The sequence below is a fragment of the Salmo salar genome, chromosome ssa19, assembly GCF_905237065.1.
Source record: "Salmo salar chromosome ssa19, Ssal_v3.1, whole genome shotgun sequence".
Lineage (NCBI taxonomy): Eukaryota > Metazoa > Chordata > Actinopteri > Salmoniformes > Salmonidae > Salmo > Salmo salar.
The window spans coordinates 45,193,935-45,214,289 of NC_059460.1; the positions used below are offsets into that span (position 1 = coordinate 45,193,935).

General features: G+C 44.8%; 1 protein-coding gene across 1 annotated transcript in view; it reads right to left on the reverse strand.

Moving 5' to 3' along the window:
• The window catches only part of LOC106578905 (voltage-dependent T-type calcium channel subunit alpha-1G), a 252,055-nt gene that overhangs the window by 158,066 nt on the left and 73,634 nt on the right, over nucleotides 1-20,355 (reverse strand). The window contains exons 4-8 of the mRNA XM_045702368.1: nucleotides 16,201-16,360; nucleotides 9,625-9,919; nucleotides 8,043-8,135; nucleotides 6,047-6,977; nucleotides 5,406-5,794 (exon numbers count right to left, since the gene is read on the reverse strand). Coding sequence (XP_045558324.1) covers nucleotides 5,406-5,794; nucleotides 6,047-6,977; nucleotides 8,043-8,135; nucleotides 9,625-9,919; nucleotides 16,201-16,360 — 1,868 coding nt within the window. The remainder of the gene's footprint in view (nucleotides 1-5,405; nucleotides 5,795-6,046; nucleotides 6,978-8,042; nucleotides 8,136-9,624; nucleotides 9,920-16,200; nucleotides 16,361-20,355) is intronic.

Here is a 20,355-nt window from a genome sequence, read left to right on the forward strand (position 1 = left end):
AAAACTCTCCACCCTCTACTGTCCCGTCAATGTAGATAGGGGGCTGCTCCCTCTGCTTTTTCCTGAAGTCCACGATCATCTCCTTTGTTTTGTTGACATTGAGTGTGAGGTTATTTTCCTGACACCACACTCCGAGGGCCCTCACCTCCTCCCTGTAGGCCGTCTCGTCATTGTTGGTAATCAAGCCTACCACTGTAGTGTCGTCTGCAAACTTGATGATTGAGTTGGAGGCGTGCATGGCCACGCAGTCATGGGTGAACAGGGAGTACAGTAGAGGGCTGAGGACGCACCCTTGTGGGGAGCCAGTGTTGAGGATCAGCGGGGTGGAAATGTTGTTACCTACCCTCACCACCTGGGGGAGGCCCGTCAGGAAGTCCAGGACCCAGTTGCACAGGGCAGGGTTGAGACTCAGGTTCTCGAGATTAATGACGAGTTTGGAGGGTACTATGGTGTTAAATGCTGAGCTGTTATCGATGAACAGCATTCTTACATAGGTATTCCTCTTGTCCAGATGGGTTAGGGCAGTATGCAGTGTGATGGTGATTGCGTCGTCTGTGGACCTATTGTGGTGGTAAGCAAATTGGAGTGGGTCTAGGGTGTCAGGTAGGGTGGAGGTGATATGGTCCTTGGCTAGTCTCTCAAAGCACTTCATGATGACGGAAGTGAGTTCTACAGGGCGGTAGTCATTTAGCTCAGTTACCTTAGCTTTCTTGGGAACAGGAACAATGGTGGCCCTCTTGAAGCATGTGGGGACAGCAGACTGGGATAAGGATTGATTGAATATGTCTGTAAGCACACCAGCCAGCTGGTCTGCGCATGCTCTGAGGACACGGCCGGGATGCCGTCTGGGCCTGCAGCCTTACGAGGGTTAACACATTTAAATGTTTTATTCACGTTGGCTACAGTGAAGGAGAGCCCACAGGTTTTGGTAGCGGGCCGTATCAGTGGCACTGTATTGTCCTCAAAGCGAGCAAAAAAGTTGTTTAGCCTTTCTGGGAGCAAGTCATCGTGATCCGCGACGAGGCTGGTTTTTCTTTTGTAGTCCGTGATTGACTGTAGACCCTGCCACATACCTCTCGTGTCTGAGCCATTGAATTGCGACTCTATTTTTGTCTCTGTACTGACGCTTAGCTTGTTTGATTGCCTTGCGGAGGGAATAGCTACACTGTTTGTATTCGGTCATGTTTCCGGTCACCTTGCCCTGATTAAAAGCAGTGGTTTGCGCATTCAGTTTTGCGCGAATGCTGCCATCAATCCACGGTTTCTGGTTGGGGAATGTTTTAATAGACGCTGTGGGTACAACATCACCGATGCACTTGTTAATGAACTCGCACACCGAATCAGCGTATTCGTCAATGTTGTTGTTCGCCGCAATGCGGAACATATCCCAGTCCACGTGATCAAAGCAATCTTAAAGCGTGGAATCCGATAGGTCGGACCAGCGTTGAACAGACCTGAGGGCGGGAGCTTCCTGTTTTAGTTTCTGTCTATAGGCTGGGAGCAACAAAATGGAGTCGTGGTCAGCTTTCCGAAGGGAGGGCGGGGGAGGGCCTTATATGCGTCGCGGAAGTTAGAATAACAGTGGTCTAGGGTTTTGCTACCCCTGGTAGCACAATCGATATGCTGATAGAATTTGGGGAGCCTTGTTTTCAGATTAGCCTTGTTAAAATCCCCGGCTACAATAAATGCAGTCTCAGGATATGTGGTTTCCAGTTTACATAGAGCCCAATGAAGTTTTTCAGGGCCGTCGATGTGTCTGCTTGGGGGGGATATACACGACTGTGATTATGATCGAAGAGAATTCTCTTGGTAGATAATGCGGTTGGCATTTGATAGTGAGGAATTCTAAGTCAGGTGAACAAAAGGACTTGAGTTCCTGTATGTTGTTATGATCACACCACGTCTCGTTAATCATAAGGCATACACCCCCGCCCTTCTTTTTACCAAAGAGATGCTTGTTTCTGTCGGCGCGATGCGTGAAGAAACCAGGTGGCTGTACCAACTCAGATAGCGTGTCTCGAGTGTGCCATGTTTCCGTGAAACAAAGAACGTTACAGTCTCAGATGTCTTTCTGGAATTCTACCCTTGCTCGGATTTCATCTACCTTGTTGTCAAGAGACTGGACATTGGCGAGTAGTATGCTCGGGAGCGATGCGCGATGTGCCCGTCTACGGAGCCTGACCAGAAGACCGCTCCGTCTGCCCCTTCTTCTACGGCGTCGTTGTTTTGGGTCGCCGGGTGGGATCCGATCCATTGTCCTGGGTGGTAGGCCAAACAGAGGATCCGCTTCGGGAAAGTCGTATTTCTGGTCGTAATGTTGGTGAGTTGACGTTTCTCTTATATCCAATAGTTCCTCCCGACTGTCCGTAATAAAACCTAAGATTACCTAGGGTAACAATGTAAGAAATAACACATAAAAAACTAAATATTGCAAAGTTTCCTAGGAACACGAAGCGAGGCGGCCATCTCTGTCGGCGCCGGAAATTAATATTAGTAGTTTTTTGGGGTATCTGTACTTTACTATTTATATGTTTGACTACTATTACTTTCACTTCACTATATTCCATAAGAAAATATTGTACTTTTTACTCCATACATTTTCCTCGACACCCAAAAGTACTTGTTACATTTTGAATGCTTAGCAGGACAGGAAAATAGTCAAATTTAGGCAGTTATCAACAGAACATCCCTGGTCACCCCTACTGCCTCTGATCTGGCTGACTCACTAAACACAAATGCTTTTCTTGTAAATTATGTCTGAGTGTTGGAGTGTGCCCCTGGCTTTCTGTAAAAAAAACTAGATCATTGTGCCATCTGGTTTGCTTCATATAAGGAATTTGAAATTATATACACTTTTAGTTTTGATACTTAATTATATTTTAAAACAAATACTTTTAGACTTTTACTCAAGTAGTATTTTACTGGGTGACTTTTACTTGAGTCATTTTCTAATAAGGTATCTTTACTTTTACTCAAGTATGACAGTTGGGTACTTTTTCCACCACTGGTCAAAGGGAATTGGGGTACGAGCCGTCTTTCTAACAGAGACACAACAATAGCCACACAACCTGCTGAGAAAAGAGAGAGAAATGGAGAGAGACAGAGGTAGAGAGAGAGAGAGAGAGGAAGATGGAGAGAGTAAGGAGTGGGATATCTGGTAGTTTCTTTGCAGAGAATACATGGAGGTCGACTTCATCGACTGGAATGTCTGGCACAAATAAGCTCTCCTTTTATTTTACAAGGTTCCCACTCTCTTCCTCCTTTCTCTATCCCCTTGACAATTTGAACAGAGTATGTACTGTACATGTGGTAGAGTTTCAGATCTCCTTGAGGACAGTGTTAGAGAAAGGGTTTAGTGGGGATATTGGATGTATTAGCTGGTTGGAGGATTGGAGTAGCGTAGCTCAATGTTTTGTCTCACCAAACTTTTCACAGGTACGGATATATTCACACTCTAGCACACACTCAAATAATAACTTTCCAAGCCTCATCTAGAGAGTAGGAATTCATGTCAGAAGAACCCAGACAAAGAAAGGGAACGAGGGAGAGGGAACGAGGGAGAGGGAACGAGGGAGGGGGAACGAGGGAGGGGGAACGAGGGAGAGGGAACGAGGGAACGAGGGAGCAAACACAAGAGGATAACAAGGGAGAAGAGAAGAGGGAGGGATAGGGGAGGAAAACTATAAAACTTTATCCTAATACCAGGAGAGAAAGTGTGTGTGTGTGTGTGTGCGTGCGTGCGTGTAATTGGCGTCTGATAGTATTTGTTGAGCGACTGGGTAGTAACCCTGTGAATCTGGATGCCTGCTCTACACACACACACAAACACACACAAACTCACACCATGTGGGTCGGCTGGGGGATAAAAAGACAGAAGAATCAGAGGAAAACTACACAGGGAAGCTGGAACGTTGGAACACTCAATCAGAATGGGAAGGTGGACTCTCTTCTCCCCTAACCCCTCCCTTATACACACATGCACACAAACTCTCTCTCATACACACAAACGCTCTCTCTCACACACAAACAAACGCTCTCTCTCACACAAACTCTCTCTCACACACAAAAACTCTCCCTCTAACATACAAACTCTCTCTCAACACACCATTGAAATCTCTTCAATCTCTCCACTAGCTGCTTCACCACTACATCTGTATGACATATAGTGCGTTAGTGCAGGATATCTGGTGGCGTGCTCCCTTCAGGCTACGGTTTGAGAGAGAGAGAGAGAGAGGAATTCACAAAATGGGACAAACACCAAATTGAGACTATGCATGTAGAATTCTGCATCAGTGTACAACATAAAACACCAAATAATGCATGCATAGCAGAATTAGGCCAATATCCGCTAATGATCAGATCCAGAAAAGAGACGTTAAATTCTACAATCAATCAAATGTATTTATAACCACCTAAGAGGGAGTGATTCCCAAACCTTCCATAACAAAGCCATCACCTACAGAGAGATGAAATAACAAAGCCATCACCTACAGAGAGATGAACCTGGAGAAGAGTCCCCTAAGCAAGCTGGTCCTGGGGCTCTGTTCACAAACACAAACAGACCACACAGAGCCCCAGGACAGCAACACAATTAGACCCAACCAAATCATGAGAAAACAAAAAGAGAATTACTTGACACATTGGAAAGTATTAACAAAAAAACACAGAAAACTAGAATGCGATTTGGCCCTAAACAGAGAGTACACAGTGGCAGAATACCTGACCACTGTGACTGACCCAAACTTAAGGATCTTGATAAACTCACATATATATTGGGTGAAATACCACAGCAGCAAGATGTGTGACCTGTTGCCACTAGAAAAGGGCAACCAGTGAAGAACAAACACCATTGTAAATACAGCCCATATGTATGTTTATTTATTTTCCTTTTGTAGTTAACTACTTGCACATAATATGAAACGTCTTTATTCTTTTGGAACTTTTGTGAATGTAATGTTTACTGTTTTTTTTTTGTTATTGTTAATTTCTTTAGTTTATTATCTATTTCACTTCCTTTGGCAATGTAAACGTATGTTTCCCATGTCAATAAAGCCCTGGAATTCAGACGTTTGGGGGCCTTCTTCACCCTTAACACACAGACACACACGCTCTCCTGCACTTCACATGCCACAAATATGCTCCTGTAAACAAGACAGTCCAGAGTTGAAACGCTCTGAGGATTGAGAAGAAAGGGAATTTCTCTTCGGACTTCAGGGAATGAAGTTGAGTAAAGGCCAAGAGAGGTTCACTGCACACGGCTACACACAGTCTAAACCACTGACCTTACAGAGAATAGTCCTCAGACTACAGATTGTCTTCTCCAATCCCAACCTACCCCAGTCCTACACACACACACACACAATCCTCCACAAGATATACTGTACAAACAACAAAATCACACTCACCTGTTCGTGGTACTCAATCCCCATACTCAGTGTATTAATCAGAATGGCGATCATGATTCCTCTTCCAAAATACTTGCTGTCCACTATCTTCCTAAAGGTATCACACACCAGCCTCCAGGCTCGGACCACTCTCCCCACCGTGGTACCCAGCTTTCGCTGCCTCTTCCTGGGCTGACGGCTGTCCCTGTGGTCCCTGTGGTCCCTGTGGTGGAGGTCCTGGGTGAGCTCGTAGACGCCCTCGCTGTCTGATTCCCCGAGGGTCTCGTTTCCGTCTGTGCCTTCTGACTCCCCTAACAGAGCCTTGACACAGTAGGGGCACGACTCAGGGTCAAAGGTGAACGAGGGGTCCAGGGTTCCGATGGCACTCAGGTCATGTCGTGAGAGCTGGGCTAGAGGGAGGAAGGGATGGACGGTGATGATGAAAGGAAGGAGGGATGGAGAAGAAAAACTGTCATACTTCCAGATATATCACATCAGCACATTTGTTGATATTGCACATCAGAAAAGCAATGTTCCCTTTTTGTCCCTATATCATTACAGTCACAGCATGACTTCAATTAAAACAAGACAAAAACACCAGTCGAACCACACCTCTAACTCCTGTCTTTCTCACATTGGTTTGAGTGTGTTTAATGGCTTACCTGTGGGTGTGTGTGTGTCTAACACAGTCGATGGTCCTCTCTCCAGGGGTAGAGAGGGTATATTGAGGTTTATATTACTAATGGTACTAGCTGTAACACTGCCACTTCTAAACTCCATTAGTGTGCTGGGCTGTAGGGTGGGGTAGTTTTTAGGTCTGGGACCAGCGAACGGCACTGAGTTCCTCTTCATAGGCCTGGACATGGGCGTAGGGGCCAGGGAGAAGGGGCTAGTGGTAGGGGCGAGGAGTGTGGGGGTGCTGGGCTCCAGGTGGCAGTCTGTGTGTAATGTGCTCCGCACTGATGACGAGTTGCCACTGCCGGTTCCCAGAGCGGGATTGGCCGGTGACACCGGGTTTGCCAAGTTCAGGTCAGAGGTCGGCAACGGAAGAGGACCCACCATGAGACGCCCAGTGCCCCCGTTGTTGCTATGGGAACCCATCTCCACTTCCCCCCCTTCTCCCCCGACCCCCGCCACCCCTCTCCCCCCTAGTCTCCCTCTCACACTCCCGTTCACTAAGTGATAGTGATAATGATGATGGTGATGTTGGTGAACCAAGTAATGAACGGACATAGACCCTTTTGTGGAGACCACAGAACCCTGTCGCGAAGTCTTCCTCCTCTTTCTCTGGCTCCCCCTTTCCCTCTCTCTCTCCAGGGCAGGAGGAGAGGCTGCGATGTTCATCCCAGCACGGCGCATCACGGCCCGGCAGACATGGGCCACCTGCCTGAACCCCTTGCGGATGACGTGGACCAGGAGTTTGAGCAGCTCGTCGTAGCAGGAGCCCGGCTCAGAGAAGGAGGCCAGGGTACTAGCATTGGACAGGAAACGGATGCGCTGTTCCCTCATCAGCTGGCTCTCCCTCTGCTTGGTCTCACTGAACTGGGTGGCGATGACAACCAGACACAGGTTGATCATGAAGAAAGAGCCAATCTGGAGAGGGACAACCAGAAACAAACACAAAGTTAGTATCTAGAAAGAGTCCTGCACACCTTTTTACATGTATTTTATCTGCACTGTTTGTCATTCTTTTCTTGTGCTAATAAAGACACTAAACTATACAAAACTATAAATAGTCAATCTGAAGAGGGACAACCACAACCACACAGAGTTAGGGGTGGTCACTAGTTGCCACAAAGTCAAAATTGTCTCTATTGTAAAAATTCATGAAAACAAAAATGTGCTTGTTTGTCTTAATTTAAGATTAGGGCTAGACCCAAGGTTAGCAGTGTGGTTATGCTTAGTGTTAAGGTTAAGGTTTAAAATCAGATTATAAGAAGAGAAATGTGACAACCAGAAACACACACCGAGTTAAGAGAGGGACAACCACAAACACATCAAGTTAAAATCTCAAGAAAGAGTCAATCTAGAGAGGGACAACCAGATACACACAGTTAGGATAGGGACAACTAGAAAAACTCACAGAGTTAGGATAGGGACAATCCGAAACACACACAGAGTTAGGAGAGGGACTACCAGAACACACACAGAGTTGGATTCTCTCCTCATCCACTTTAGGGAGTTTTTCCAACTACATCTCATCTCCACTGTGAGTTTAACATACAAATAACAGACAGTCCCCCAGGTTAGTTACTGGCTAGCCTCCCAGCCTCTGTGAACCAGCTTCTCCAGCTCTGTGAACCAGCTCTCCCAGGTTAGTTACCGGCTAGGCTCCCAGCCTCAGTGAAGGTTTGCTTGAGGAGATAATACTGTACTCTTTCACCAGGCTGTGTACTGTGTAGTGGTGAGGGAGTATCAGACTGAACAGATGATGCGTGGTGTTCTGAGACATGTTTCTGGAAGCAGACGTATCTTTACATAAGGGCCTTGGAGGGCATTCAGGAGTCAGAAGTTTGCTAGGTGTTTGAATAAGTAGCTATGCCTAGGGCAATGAATTCTGCTACACACACATGCACACACACACACACACACACGCACACAAACACACACACGCACACAAACACACACACAAACACACTCTCTCATTTGGTCTCTTACGATGATGAGGAGGATGAAGTAGATGAAGTTGTAGAAGGAGTGAGAATCCATCACAAAGTACATGATGTCCACCCATCCCTCCAGAGTGATCACCTAGAGACGCAGAGAGAGAGGAGGGGGAAAGGGAGAGGAAAGGGAGAGAGAGCGAGAGGAGAGGGAGAGAGAGAGAGAGAGACAGAGAGAGAGAGAGAGAGAGAGAGAGAGAGAGAGAGACGGGGGAGAGGGAGAGAGAGACAGAGAGAGAGACAAAGAGACACAGAGAGAGAGAGAGAGAGAGAGAGAGAGAAAGAGACAGAGAGAGAGAGAGAGAGAGAGAGAAAGAGACACAGAGAGAGAGAGAGAAAGAGACTCAGAGAGAGAGAGAGAGACACAGAGAGAGAGAGAGAGAGAGAGAGAGAGAGAGAGAGAGAGTGTGTGTGAGTGTGTGAGTGAGTGAGTGAGTGAGTGAGTGAGTGAGTGAGTGAGTGAGTGAGTGAGTGAGAAGATGGAGAGAGAGAGAGAGTGAGAATGGGTGAGAGAGACGGGGGAGAGACAGAGAGAGAGAGAGACACAGAAAGAAAGAGACAGAGAGAGAGAGAGAGAGTGAGAGCAACAGAAACACAGACAGTATGTCAGGCATTTTGATTTCCAACCCCTCCCCAGTGCACCATTCACATCACACTCCACCTCTGTCTTTTTCTCTCTCCGTTTGAGTTTCACCCTGATAGCACAGAACACAGCACAGCTGACAGTAAGTTATGATGTGTAATCCTCTGATTAAACAGTCTGCAAAGTCTGTAAAGACACCACAGTAACACAGGGACAAATTAAAACTCGAACAAAGGCCCTGCGATTAATAGGCTGATAAGGGAGTGAATGACGGAGATGAAATTAAGAACTTCACTTTGCTTCCAACGCCATAATTGTTGCTTCTCTCTTAATCTACCGAACCCTATTCCTTAGACACAGCAGCAGGACAACCAATTGCCCTCTCTATCACTGTCTCTGGCAGGTAGCCTAGTGGTTAGAGAGTTGGGCCTGTAACTGAAAGGTTGCTAGATCAAGTCCTCGAGCTGACATGGTAAAAATCTGTTGTTCTGCCCCTGAACAAGGCGGTTAACCCACTGTTCCTAGGCTGTCATTGTAAATAAGAATTTGTTCTTAACTGACTAGTGTAGTTAAATGAAGGTATAAAAAAAATACACCCTAACACTAGGCAGGACAACAGTTATATGAAAGTGTGATCAGTCAAGTGGTCAACTGTTTCAGCGTACTTTAAAAAAAAGACAGAGATAAAAACACTTTTACGACAAAGCTTCAAAGGGTACATCTAAAGAAGATGTACAGTGTAGAGTACATTTCTTTTTCCAAAGATCAGCTTTCTCTAACCCCGGTGCCAAATACTAAAGTACCAACTTCCTGAGACCTTTCTGAAGTATTGCCAACCTGGACGTTTAAACGCCTTCGTTTTTAACGGGTCAACACAATTGACTCTGCTTTGTGGAGTGCATGTGTGGTTCTGTGCATACCATGACATACACTACATATACATGTACGTGCAAATCTATATGTACACACGCACACTCCCATGCCATTCCCTCACCTGAAAGATGGCGATCCAGGCGTAGCAGATGTTATCAAAGTTGATGGCCCCTTTGAAGGGGTTCACGTGTCCCGCGGAGCAATTACTGTAGTACTGGTACCAGTTGATACAGGTGGTGTTGTCTGTGCTGTTGTAGGACTTCATGTTCACCTGGCACTGGAGACCTCCCTCCTCATACAGGGTGGGCACAGAGGAACACAGACGCATGCCGTTCTCCCTGGGCATGGAGCAGATGAAGGGACTCTCATCGTCCTTCTCTGTGTGGTAGTAGGTCTCTAGTTTGATGGACAGAGGGCTGCAGGAGAGAGGCAACGACACTATAGTTAGTGTATTGTTATAGTAGGTTCTAGTAGCTATAGGAATAGAGCAGATGAAGGGTCAGGAGAGAGGCAACAACAGTATAGTTAGTGTACTGTTATAGTAGGGTTCTAGTAGCTATAGGAATAGAGCAGATGAAGGGTCATGAGAGAGGCAACGACACTATAGTTAGTGTACTGTTATAGTAGGGTTCTAGTAGCTATAGGAATAGAGCAGATGAAGGGTCAGGAGAGAGGCAACGACAGTATAGTTAGTGTATTGTTATAGTAGGGTTCTAGTAGCTATAGGAATAGAGCAGATGAAGGGTCAGGAGAGAGGCAACGACAGTATAGTTAGTGTACTGTTATAGTAGGGTTCTAGTAGCTATAGGAATAGAGCAGATGAAGGGTCAGGAGAGAGGCAACGACAGTATAGTTAGTGTATTGTTATAGTAGGTTCTAGTGGCTATAGGAATAGAGCAGATGAAGGGTCAGGAGAGAGGCAACGACACTATAGTTAGTGTGCTGTTATAGTAGGGTTCTAGTAGCTATAGGAATAGAGCAGATGAAGGGTCAGGAGAGAGGCAACGACAGTATAGTTGGTGTATTGTTATAGTAGGTTCTAGTAGCTATAGGAATAGAGCAGATGAAGGGTCAGGAGAGAGGCAACGACAGTATAGTTGGTGTATTGTTATAGTAGGTTCTAGTAGCTATAGGAATAGAGCAGATGAAGGGTCAGGAGAGAGGGAAGAAGAGATGCAGTCGTTGTAGTATCAACCATCTAGATCACACCTGGGTAAAGGCCAGCCCGGGGGCCGTACACGGCCCGCGACCTGAATCAATATGGCCCGCGGAACCATGCTCAGATCACATAAAGAATTTGCGATAGTAAAGTTTTGAAAAACGTATTTCTTATTCAAATTAAAAGCCCAATGAATACTTGCCTGTGTGTAATGATTTAACTCCCACCACTTGTGGGACATTCATTTTGAAGACAAGTATAAATAACAACTGCACGAGGACAGACAGTGACTGACAGGCTGACACACACGTCACAGTTACAAATAGTAGCTAGCTAGAAATTACGCATAAATTAGTTTTTAAAGATTTCAAAGAAAAGGAAAGTAGACAATGAATGTAGGATATTTTGGGGCCTTTATGCACATCAGATGTACAGCCTTGTCAAAGCCTTCAAGGTAAAATGACTCCTCCTGACCTGCCAAGTAGAAGCCAACAATCTCACTCACCTCCCGACACTACTAGTCTGTTCCCTATCAGATAACCAGTGAAGAGGCAACTCCGGGATGTTGCCATTCTAGGCAGAGTTGCCAAGAAAAGCCATATCTCAGACTGGCCGATAAAAAGAAAAGATTAAGATGGGCAAAAGAACACAGACACTGGACAGAGGAAGATTGGAAAAGTGCTATGGACAGACAAATCTGAGTTTGAGGTGTTCGGATCACAAAGAACAACATTCGTGAGACCCAGAAAAAATGAAGATGCTGGAGGAGTGCTTGATGCCATCTGTCAAGTATGGTGGAGGCAATGTGATGGTCTGGGGGTGCTTTGGTGGTGGTAAAGTGGGAGATTTGTACAGGGTAAAAGGGATCTTGAAGAAGGAAGGTTATCACTCCATTTTGCAATGCCATGCCATACCCTGTGGACGGCGTTTAATTGGAGCCAATTTCCTCCTACAACAGGACAATGACCCTAAGCACAGCTCCAAACTATACAATAACTATTTAGGGAAGAAGCAGTCAGCTGGTATTCTGTCTATAATGGAGTGGCCAGCACAGTCACCGGATTTCAACCCTATTGAGCTGTTGTGGGAGCAGCTTGACCGTATGGTACGTAAGAAGTGCCCATCAAGCCAATCCAATTTGTGGGAGGTGCTTCAGGAAGCATGGGGTGAAATCTCTTCAGATTACCTCAACAAATTGACAACTAGAATGCCAAAGGTCTGCAAGGCTGCAAAATGAGAATTCTTTGACAAAAGCAAAGTTTGAAGGACACAATTATTATTTCAATAAAAAAAAATCATTATTTATAACCTTGTCAATGTCTTGACTATATTTTCTATTCGTTTTGCAACTCATTTCATGTATGTTTTCATGGAAAACATGGACATTTCTAAGTGTCCCCAAACTTTTGAACGGTAGTGTATCTGTCAACACAGTCATACACATGATGTATAATCCTGGAATATGATTACCCTGTTCTAGATTATACGGTTTCAGTCACTGTTCCCTCGGTGTATGTGTGTATGTGTGTATGTGTGTATGTGTGTGTATGTGTGTATGTGTGTGTATGTGTGTGTGTGTGTGTGTGTGTGTATGTGTGTGTATGTGTGTGTGTGTGTGTGTATGTGTGTGTGTGTGTGTATGTGTGTGTGTGTGTGCGTGTGCGTATGTGTGTGTGTATGTGTGCGTGTGTGTATGTGTGCGTGTATGTGTGCGTGTGTGTATGTGTGCGTGTATGTGTGCATGTGTGCATGTGTGCGTGTATGTGTGCGAGTGTATGTGTATGTGTGCGAGTGTATGTGTGCGAGTGTATGTGTATGTGTGCGAGTGTATGTGTATGTGTGCGTGTGCGAGTGTATGTGTATGTGTGCGAGTGTATGTGTATGTGTATGTGTGCGAGTGTATGTGTATGTGTATGTGTATGTGTATGTGTGTCCGTCCGTCCGTCCGTCCGTCTTTCGCTGCATTAGCGACACAAGTGTCTTTAAGTGGCCAAATCCTCTTTCTAGTCCTGCTGGTATATATGCCTTTGCTAACACACCTATTTATTTATTTAAACTATTTAAGCTATTTCACACTTTAGGATTGCGTAACGCAACAGTCTCTACTGGCGAGTCAATCTGTCTTGGAGGGGATTTAATCGTTGTATCCACCATGGACTTTAGTGGTGTGCAGTTATCTGAATAATTCATCAGCTAAACTGGGATAATTAAAGTTATAATAATTAAAGATAACTTTCCATTACATTTCCTCACTGTTGTAATCTGTTTCTATAGATTTATCTACTATTATGAAATCCAAAATGATGGAATTTACCACTTTTGTCAAAATAGATTAGAAAGAAACGGCCTCACAAAGCCATAATGTAGAAAAACATGTAGTTCCTTACGAGAAAATGTCGTAAATCATATGAGTACAACCATAGTGGAGATGTCATACAACATGTATTTCTCAAAGGGCCCTCTGTGGTCTATAAACGTAGGGGCTGTAAAGGCCTTTCTCTAATCTCACTTGTAGTCCTCTCCTTCCCATGTATCACTGTGATGAGGCTCTATATCCTCCTGTTACTATTTATAATACAGGATGATGGCCAGTATGACTGACTGTACTATATGTCAAACTTTCCCTTTCAACATCCCACCTTCTGGAAAACAAACTTTCCCTTTCAACATCCCACCTTCTGGAAAACCGACTTTCCCTTTCAACATTCCACCTTCTGGAAAACAAACTTTCCCTTTCAACATCCCACCTTCTGGAAAACAAACTTTCCCTTTCAACATCCCACCTTCTGGAAAACAAACTTTCCCAATCAACATCCCACCTTCTGGAAAACAAACTTTCCCAATCAACATCCCACCTTCTGGAATCAAAACTTTCCCTAGCAACATCCCCCCTTCTGGATACCAAACTTTCCCTATTAACATCTCACATTTTTGAAACCAAACGTTCCCTAAAAAAAAAATCCTTAATTCTTGAAACCAAACTTTCCCTAGCAACATCCCATGTTCTGGAATCAAAACTTTCCCTATCAACATCCCATGTTTTTGAAACCAAGCATTCCTCATCAACAGCCCACCCACAGGTTAAGTAACAGTGGCTCATTTACTGTAGAAAATAAACTCACCTAATTGGCCTCAGACCTCATTAGCATCTAACCAAACCGATTATATCTACCTCAGACCACATTAGCATCTAACCAACCCCATTATATATATATATACACCTCAGACCTCATTAGCGTCTAACCAAACCCATTATATCTACCTCAGATCACATTAGCCTCTAACCAACATCATTATATATACCTCAGACCTCATTATCATCTAACCAAACATATTATATCTACCTCAGACCACATTAGCCTCAAACCAACATCATTATATATACACCTCAGACCTCATTAGCATCTAACCAAACCCATTATATCTACCCTTTTCTTAACCACAACCCCTCTGGCCCCACTATCCTCATGCCTCCTCTCCTCATGACTCCTCTCCTCACACCTCCTCTCCTCACCCAAAACCTCCGCACCCCTAAAATGTGGTTTCATAATTAAATATTTTACAATTTTATATGTCAAATGTGCTGAATACAATGGGTGTAGATTTAACTGTGAAATGCTTTCTTACGAGCCCTTGCCAACAAAACACAAGAGGAATAAAATACACAAGAATGGAGTTATATAAAGGGAGTACCAGTACCAGATCAATGTGGAGCTATATACACTGAGTACCAGTACCAGATCAATGTGGAGCTATATACACTGAGTACCAGTACCAGATCAATGTGGAGTTATAAACAGGGAGTACCAGTACCAGATCAATGTGGAGTTATATACAGGGAGTACCAGTACCAGATCAATGTGGAGCTATATACTGGGAGTACCAGTACCAGATCAATGTGGAGCTATATACAGGGAGTACCAGTACCAGATCAATGTGGAGCTATATACAGGGAGTACCAGTACCAGATCAATGTGGAGCTATATACAGGGAGTACCAGTACCAGATCAATGTGGAGCTATACACAGGGAGTACCAGTACCAGATCAATGTGGAGCTATATACAGGAAGTACTAGATCAATGTGGAGTTATTTGCAGGGAGTACCAGTACCAGATCAATGTGGAGTTATATACAGGGAGTATCAGTACCAGATCAATGTGAAGTTATATACAGGGACTATCAGTACCAGATCAATGTGGAGCTATATACAGGGAGTACCAGATCAATGTGGAGCTATATACAGGGAGTACCAGTACCAGATCAATGTGGAGCTATTTACAGGGAGTACCAGTACCAGATCAATGTGGAGCTATTTACAGGGAGGACCAGTACCAGATCAATGTGGAGCTATATACAGGGAGTACCAGTACCAGATCAATGTGGAGTTATATACAGGCCGTACTAGTACCAGATCAATGTGGAGCTATATACAGGAAGTACCAGATCAATGTGGAGCTATATACACTGAGTACCAGTACCAGATCAATGTGGAGCTATATACACTGAGTACCAGTACCAGATCAATGTGGAGTTATATACAGGGAGTATCAGTACCAGATCAATGTGGAGTTATATACAGGGACTATCAGTACCAGATCAATGTGGAGCTATATACAGGGAGTACCAGATCAATGTGGAGCTATATACAGGGAGTACCAGTACCAGATCAATGTGGAGCTATATACAGGGAGTACCAGTACCAGATCAATGTGGAGCTATTTACAGGGAGTACCAGTACCAGATCAATGTGAAGCTATATACAGGAAGTACCAGTACCAGATCAATGTGGAGCTATATACAGGAAGTACCAGTACCAGATCAATGTGGAGTTATAGACAGGGAGTACCAGTACCAGATCAATGTGGAGCTATATACAGGAAGTACCAGATCAATGTGGAGCTATATACAGGGAGTACCAGTACCAGATCAATGTGGAGTTATATACAGGGAGTACCAGTACCAGATCAGTGTGTAGAGGTACAAGGTATTTGAGGTAGATATGTACATGAAGGCAGGGTAAAGTGACTAATTATCAGGATAGATTATAATACGGTATTTGAAGTAGATATGAACATAAAGTAATGGTAAAGTGACTAAGCATCAGGATAGATTATAATAAGGTATTTGAAGTAGATATGAACATAAAGGAAGGGTCAAGTGACTAGGCATCAGGATAGAATATAATAAGGTATTTGAGGTAGATATGTACATCAATAAGGGATCATATCTTTCACCTGGTCAGTCTATGTCATGGAAAGAGCAGGTGTTCCTAATGTCTTGTAGACTCAGTGTATAGTCTTGTAAATGTTCATAGAGTCAGTGCAGATAGTCCGGGTAACCAATTAATTAACTATTTAGCAGTCTTATATTTTGGTGGCAGAAGCTGTCTTGGAGACTGTTGGTCCGAGAGCCGATGCTCCGCTACCGTTGGCCTCACCTATCCTACCCTCCAACTCTATTTCTCAACCGCAGTCTGAACACTCTGATGGAGAGGTTCACTTACACACACACACACACACACACACACAGTTACTCACAGTGAGAAGTTCTCGGGCAGGAAGCAGCGGTTCCTCAGTAGCCCCGCCCACAGCTGAACACCCACGATGCCGAAGATGAAGAAGACGAAGAAACAGAGCAGCAGGACGTTCCCCAGCATGGGCAGGGTGTCCAAGAGCAGGGTCACCAGGATACGCATACCTAACACACACACACACATACACACATACACATACACACACACACACACGCACACGCACACGCACACACACACACACACACACACACACACACACACACACACACACACACACGTATTTTTAATATCTTGTCAGAAACATACGTATACACATATCAACGCGTGTCTGGTATCATACACAAACCCTTAGACACCGATACACACCCATACACAGCCACACAAACCCCTAGACACCCATACACAGCTACACAAACCCTAGACACCCATACATACCCATACACACCGAAACACACCCATGCACACCCATGCACACCCATGCACACCCCTGCACACCCCTGCACACCGAAAAAAACCCATGCACACTCATGCACACCCCTGCAGACCCCTGCACACCCATACACACACCCGTACACACCCATACAAACCCAAACACATCCAGACAAACCCATACACACCGAAACAAACCCATACACACCCATGCACACCCATACACACCCATGCACACCCATACACACCCCTGCACACCCCTGCACACCCCTGCACACTGAAACAAACCCATGCACACTCATGCACACCCCTGCAGACCCCTGCACACCCATACACACCCATACACACCCGTACACACCCATACAAACCCAAACACATCCAGACAAACCCATACACACCCATACAAACCCATACACACCCATACACACAGAAACAAACCCATGCACACCCCTGCACACCCATACACATCCGAACACACCCATACACACCCATACAAACCCACGCACATCCTGACAAACCCATACACACCCATACACACTGAAACAAACCCATACACACCGAAACAAACCCATGCACACCCATACATACCCATACACACCCATACATTCCCATACACACAGAAACAACCCATGCACACCCCTGCACACCCATACACATCCAAACAAACCCATGCACAAGAATACAGTCTTCGTCTATATACAAGTGGAGGGAAATGGAATGGTTCAACTGCAGTACAAATCCGCACAGTAGATTGTAATAGTAGTAATGCAGTATGCTAGTCCGGTTTCTGTGTGCAAGAGTGTCAGTGAGCAGGCCTGGGGAGGACAGGTTAATAACTGCAGTAAAACACCACTACTCTACAACATCCCCTTAAGCTTACCCCAGGGAGCTCTGGGCAGTGTTCACCTAACTTTCTGACAAACACACATTTTCTCTCCTCCCGCTCCTGCCCAAACACTACCCGGGGCCATTGTGTGACTCCCCACCTTTCACTTTCTCATTTGCTCTCTTTCCTATCTCTCTCTCCCCCTCTCCTTTTCTCTCTCTCTGCCTCTCTCTCTTCTTACCTCTCTCCTACCCCTCTTCCTAGGAGATCCTTTCCAGCTAGGCTCACAGCAGAAACAGGGGACTAAGGCGTCAGTAATGAGAAATATTTTCCGATCAGGATTTCTCTGGGTAATTGGAGGAGCTGGGTTAATCCCTGTCGGAACACTGCTGCTCACTGACAACCACCGCCACAGGGAAAACCAGCGGCATGGGGACAACCACCGCCACGGGGACAACCAGTGCCACGGGGACAACCAGCGAGAAATGTGTTGTTTTTGCAAAGAGAGCAACAGAGAGAGAAAGAGAGAGAGAAAGTAGGGGAAGGTGAAATACAGGGTGGAGAGAGGGAGAGACACAGGGGGAGGTGGAGATGGAGAGAGAACGACACAGAGCAAAAGAGGAGGAGAGAGAGTGAGAGAAATGTGCACATTTGAAAAGAAAGAGAGAAAGGTAGAGGAGCAAAACAGGGAGACAGGAAGAGAGCGCTGAGGAGACATTAGAAGTGAGGGATGGATGGTATTATCAGAGGACAGTGAACAGAAGTGAGCCACAATGAGAAGCAGGTCTGGGTAGATCCAGCTGTATTGTGTCTCTCTACCTAGACTCACTGTCATCAGCTTTTCACAGCTACACTGCCTGGCTGGGAGAAAATGCACACAGCACAATTCCAAGCTTAACTAACCTGTTGGGGCTAGGGGGCAGTATTTGCACGGTCGGATAAAAGACGTACCCGATTTAATCTGGTTACTACTCCTGCCCAGTAACTAGAATATGCATATAATCATTGGCTTTGGATAGAAAACACCCTAAAGTTTCTAAAACTGTTTGAATGGTGTCTGTGAGTATAACAGAACTCATTTGGCAGGCCAAAACCTGAGAAGATTCCTTACAGGAAGTGGCCTGTCTGACAATTTCTTGCCCTCCTTGATCATCTCTAACAAATACAGGGGATCTCTGGCATGATGTGACACTTTCTACGGCTCCCATGGGCTCTCAGAAGGCGGGAAAAAGCTGAACGATGTAATTCCATCCCCAGGCTGAAACACATTAGCGCGTTTGGCAAGTGCTCTATCAGAGGGCCACTAGACTGAGGCTCGTGCATGAGGGGATAGCATGCTTTTACTTTCACTCTCTTTGTAATAAAAAACAATTTCCCGGTCGGAATATTATCGCTTTTTTACGAGAAAAATGGCATAAAAATTGATTTTAAACAGCGGTTGACATGCTTCGAAGTACGGTAATGGAATATTTAGAATTTTTTTGTCACGAAATGCGCCGTGCTCGTAACCCTTCTTTACCCTTTCGGATAGTGTCTTGAACGCACGAACAAAACGCCGCTATTTGGATATAACAATGGATTATTTGGGACCAAACCAACATTTGTTATTGAAGTAGAAGTCCTGGGAGTGCATTCTGACGAAGACAGCAAAGGTAATAACATTTTTCTTATAGTAAATCTGACTTTGGTGAATGCTAAACTTGCTGGGTGTCTAAATAGCTAGCCCTGTGATGCCGGGCTATCTACTCAGAATATTGCAAAATGTGCTTTCACCGAAAATCTATTTTAAAATCGGACATAGCGAGTGCATAGAGGAGTTCTGTATCTATAATTCTTAAAATAATTGTTATGTTTTTTGTGAACGTTTATCGTGAGTAATTTAGTAAATTCACCGGCAGTGTTCGGTGGGAATGCTAGTCACATGCTAGTCACATGCTAATGTAAAAAGCTGGTTTTTGATATGAATATGAACTTGATTGAACAAAACATGCATGTATTGTATAACATAATGTCCTAGGGTTGTCATCTGATGAAGATCATTAAAGGTTAGTGCTGCATTTAGCTGTGGTTTGGGTTTATGTGACATTATATGCTAGCTTGAAAAATGGGTGTCTGATTATTTCTGGCTGGGTACTCTGCTGACATAATCTAATGTTTTGCTTTCGTTGTAAAGCCTTTTCGAAATCGTACAGTGTGGTTAGATTAACGAGAGTCTTGTCTTTAAAATGGTGTAAAATAGTCATATATTTGAAAAATTGAAGGTTTTGCATTTGAGGTATTTGAATATCGCGCCACTGGATTACACCTGCTGTTGAGTAGGTGGCCAAGCGTCCCACCTAGCCCATAGAGGTTAACACAGAAACTAGCTAAGATGTTGATACACAAGCTACCAAGATATACAATATCCCTATATATACCACAGGGAGGTATTCTACAGGAACCTATTCTACAGGGAAGTATACTACAGGGAAGTATTCTACAGGGAGGACCAGTATTCTACAGGGAGGTATTCTACAGGGAGGACCAGTATTCTACAGGGAGGTATTCTACAGGGAGGTACTCTACAGGGAGGACCAGTATTCTACAGGTAGGTACTCTACAGGGAGGACCAGTATTCTACAGGGAGGACCAGTATTCTACAGGGAGGTACTCTACAGGGAGGACCAGTATTCTACAGGGAGGACCAGTATTCTACAGGGAGGTATTCTACAGGGAGGACCAGTATTCTACAGGGAGGTACTCTACAGGGAGGACCAGTATTCTACAGGGAGGTACTCTACAGGGAGGACCAGTATTCTACAGGGAGGTATTCTACAGGGAGGATCAGTATTCTACAGGGAGGTACTCTTCAGGGAGGTACTCTACAGGGAGGAACAGTATTCTACAGGAAGGTACTCTACAGGG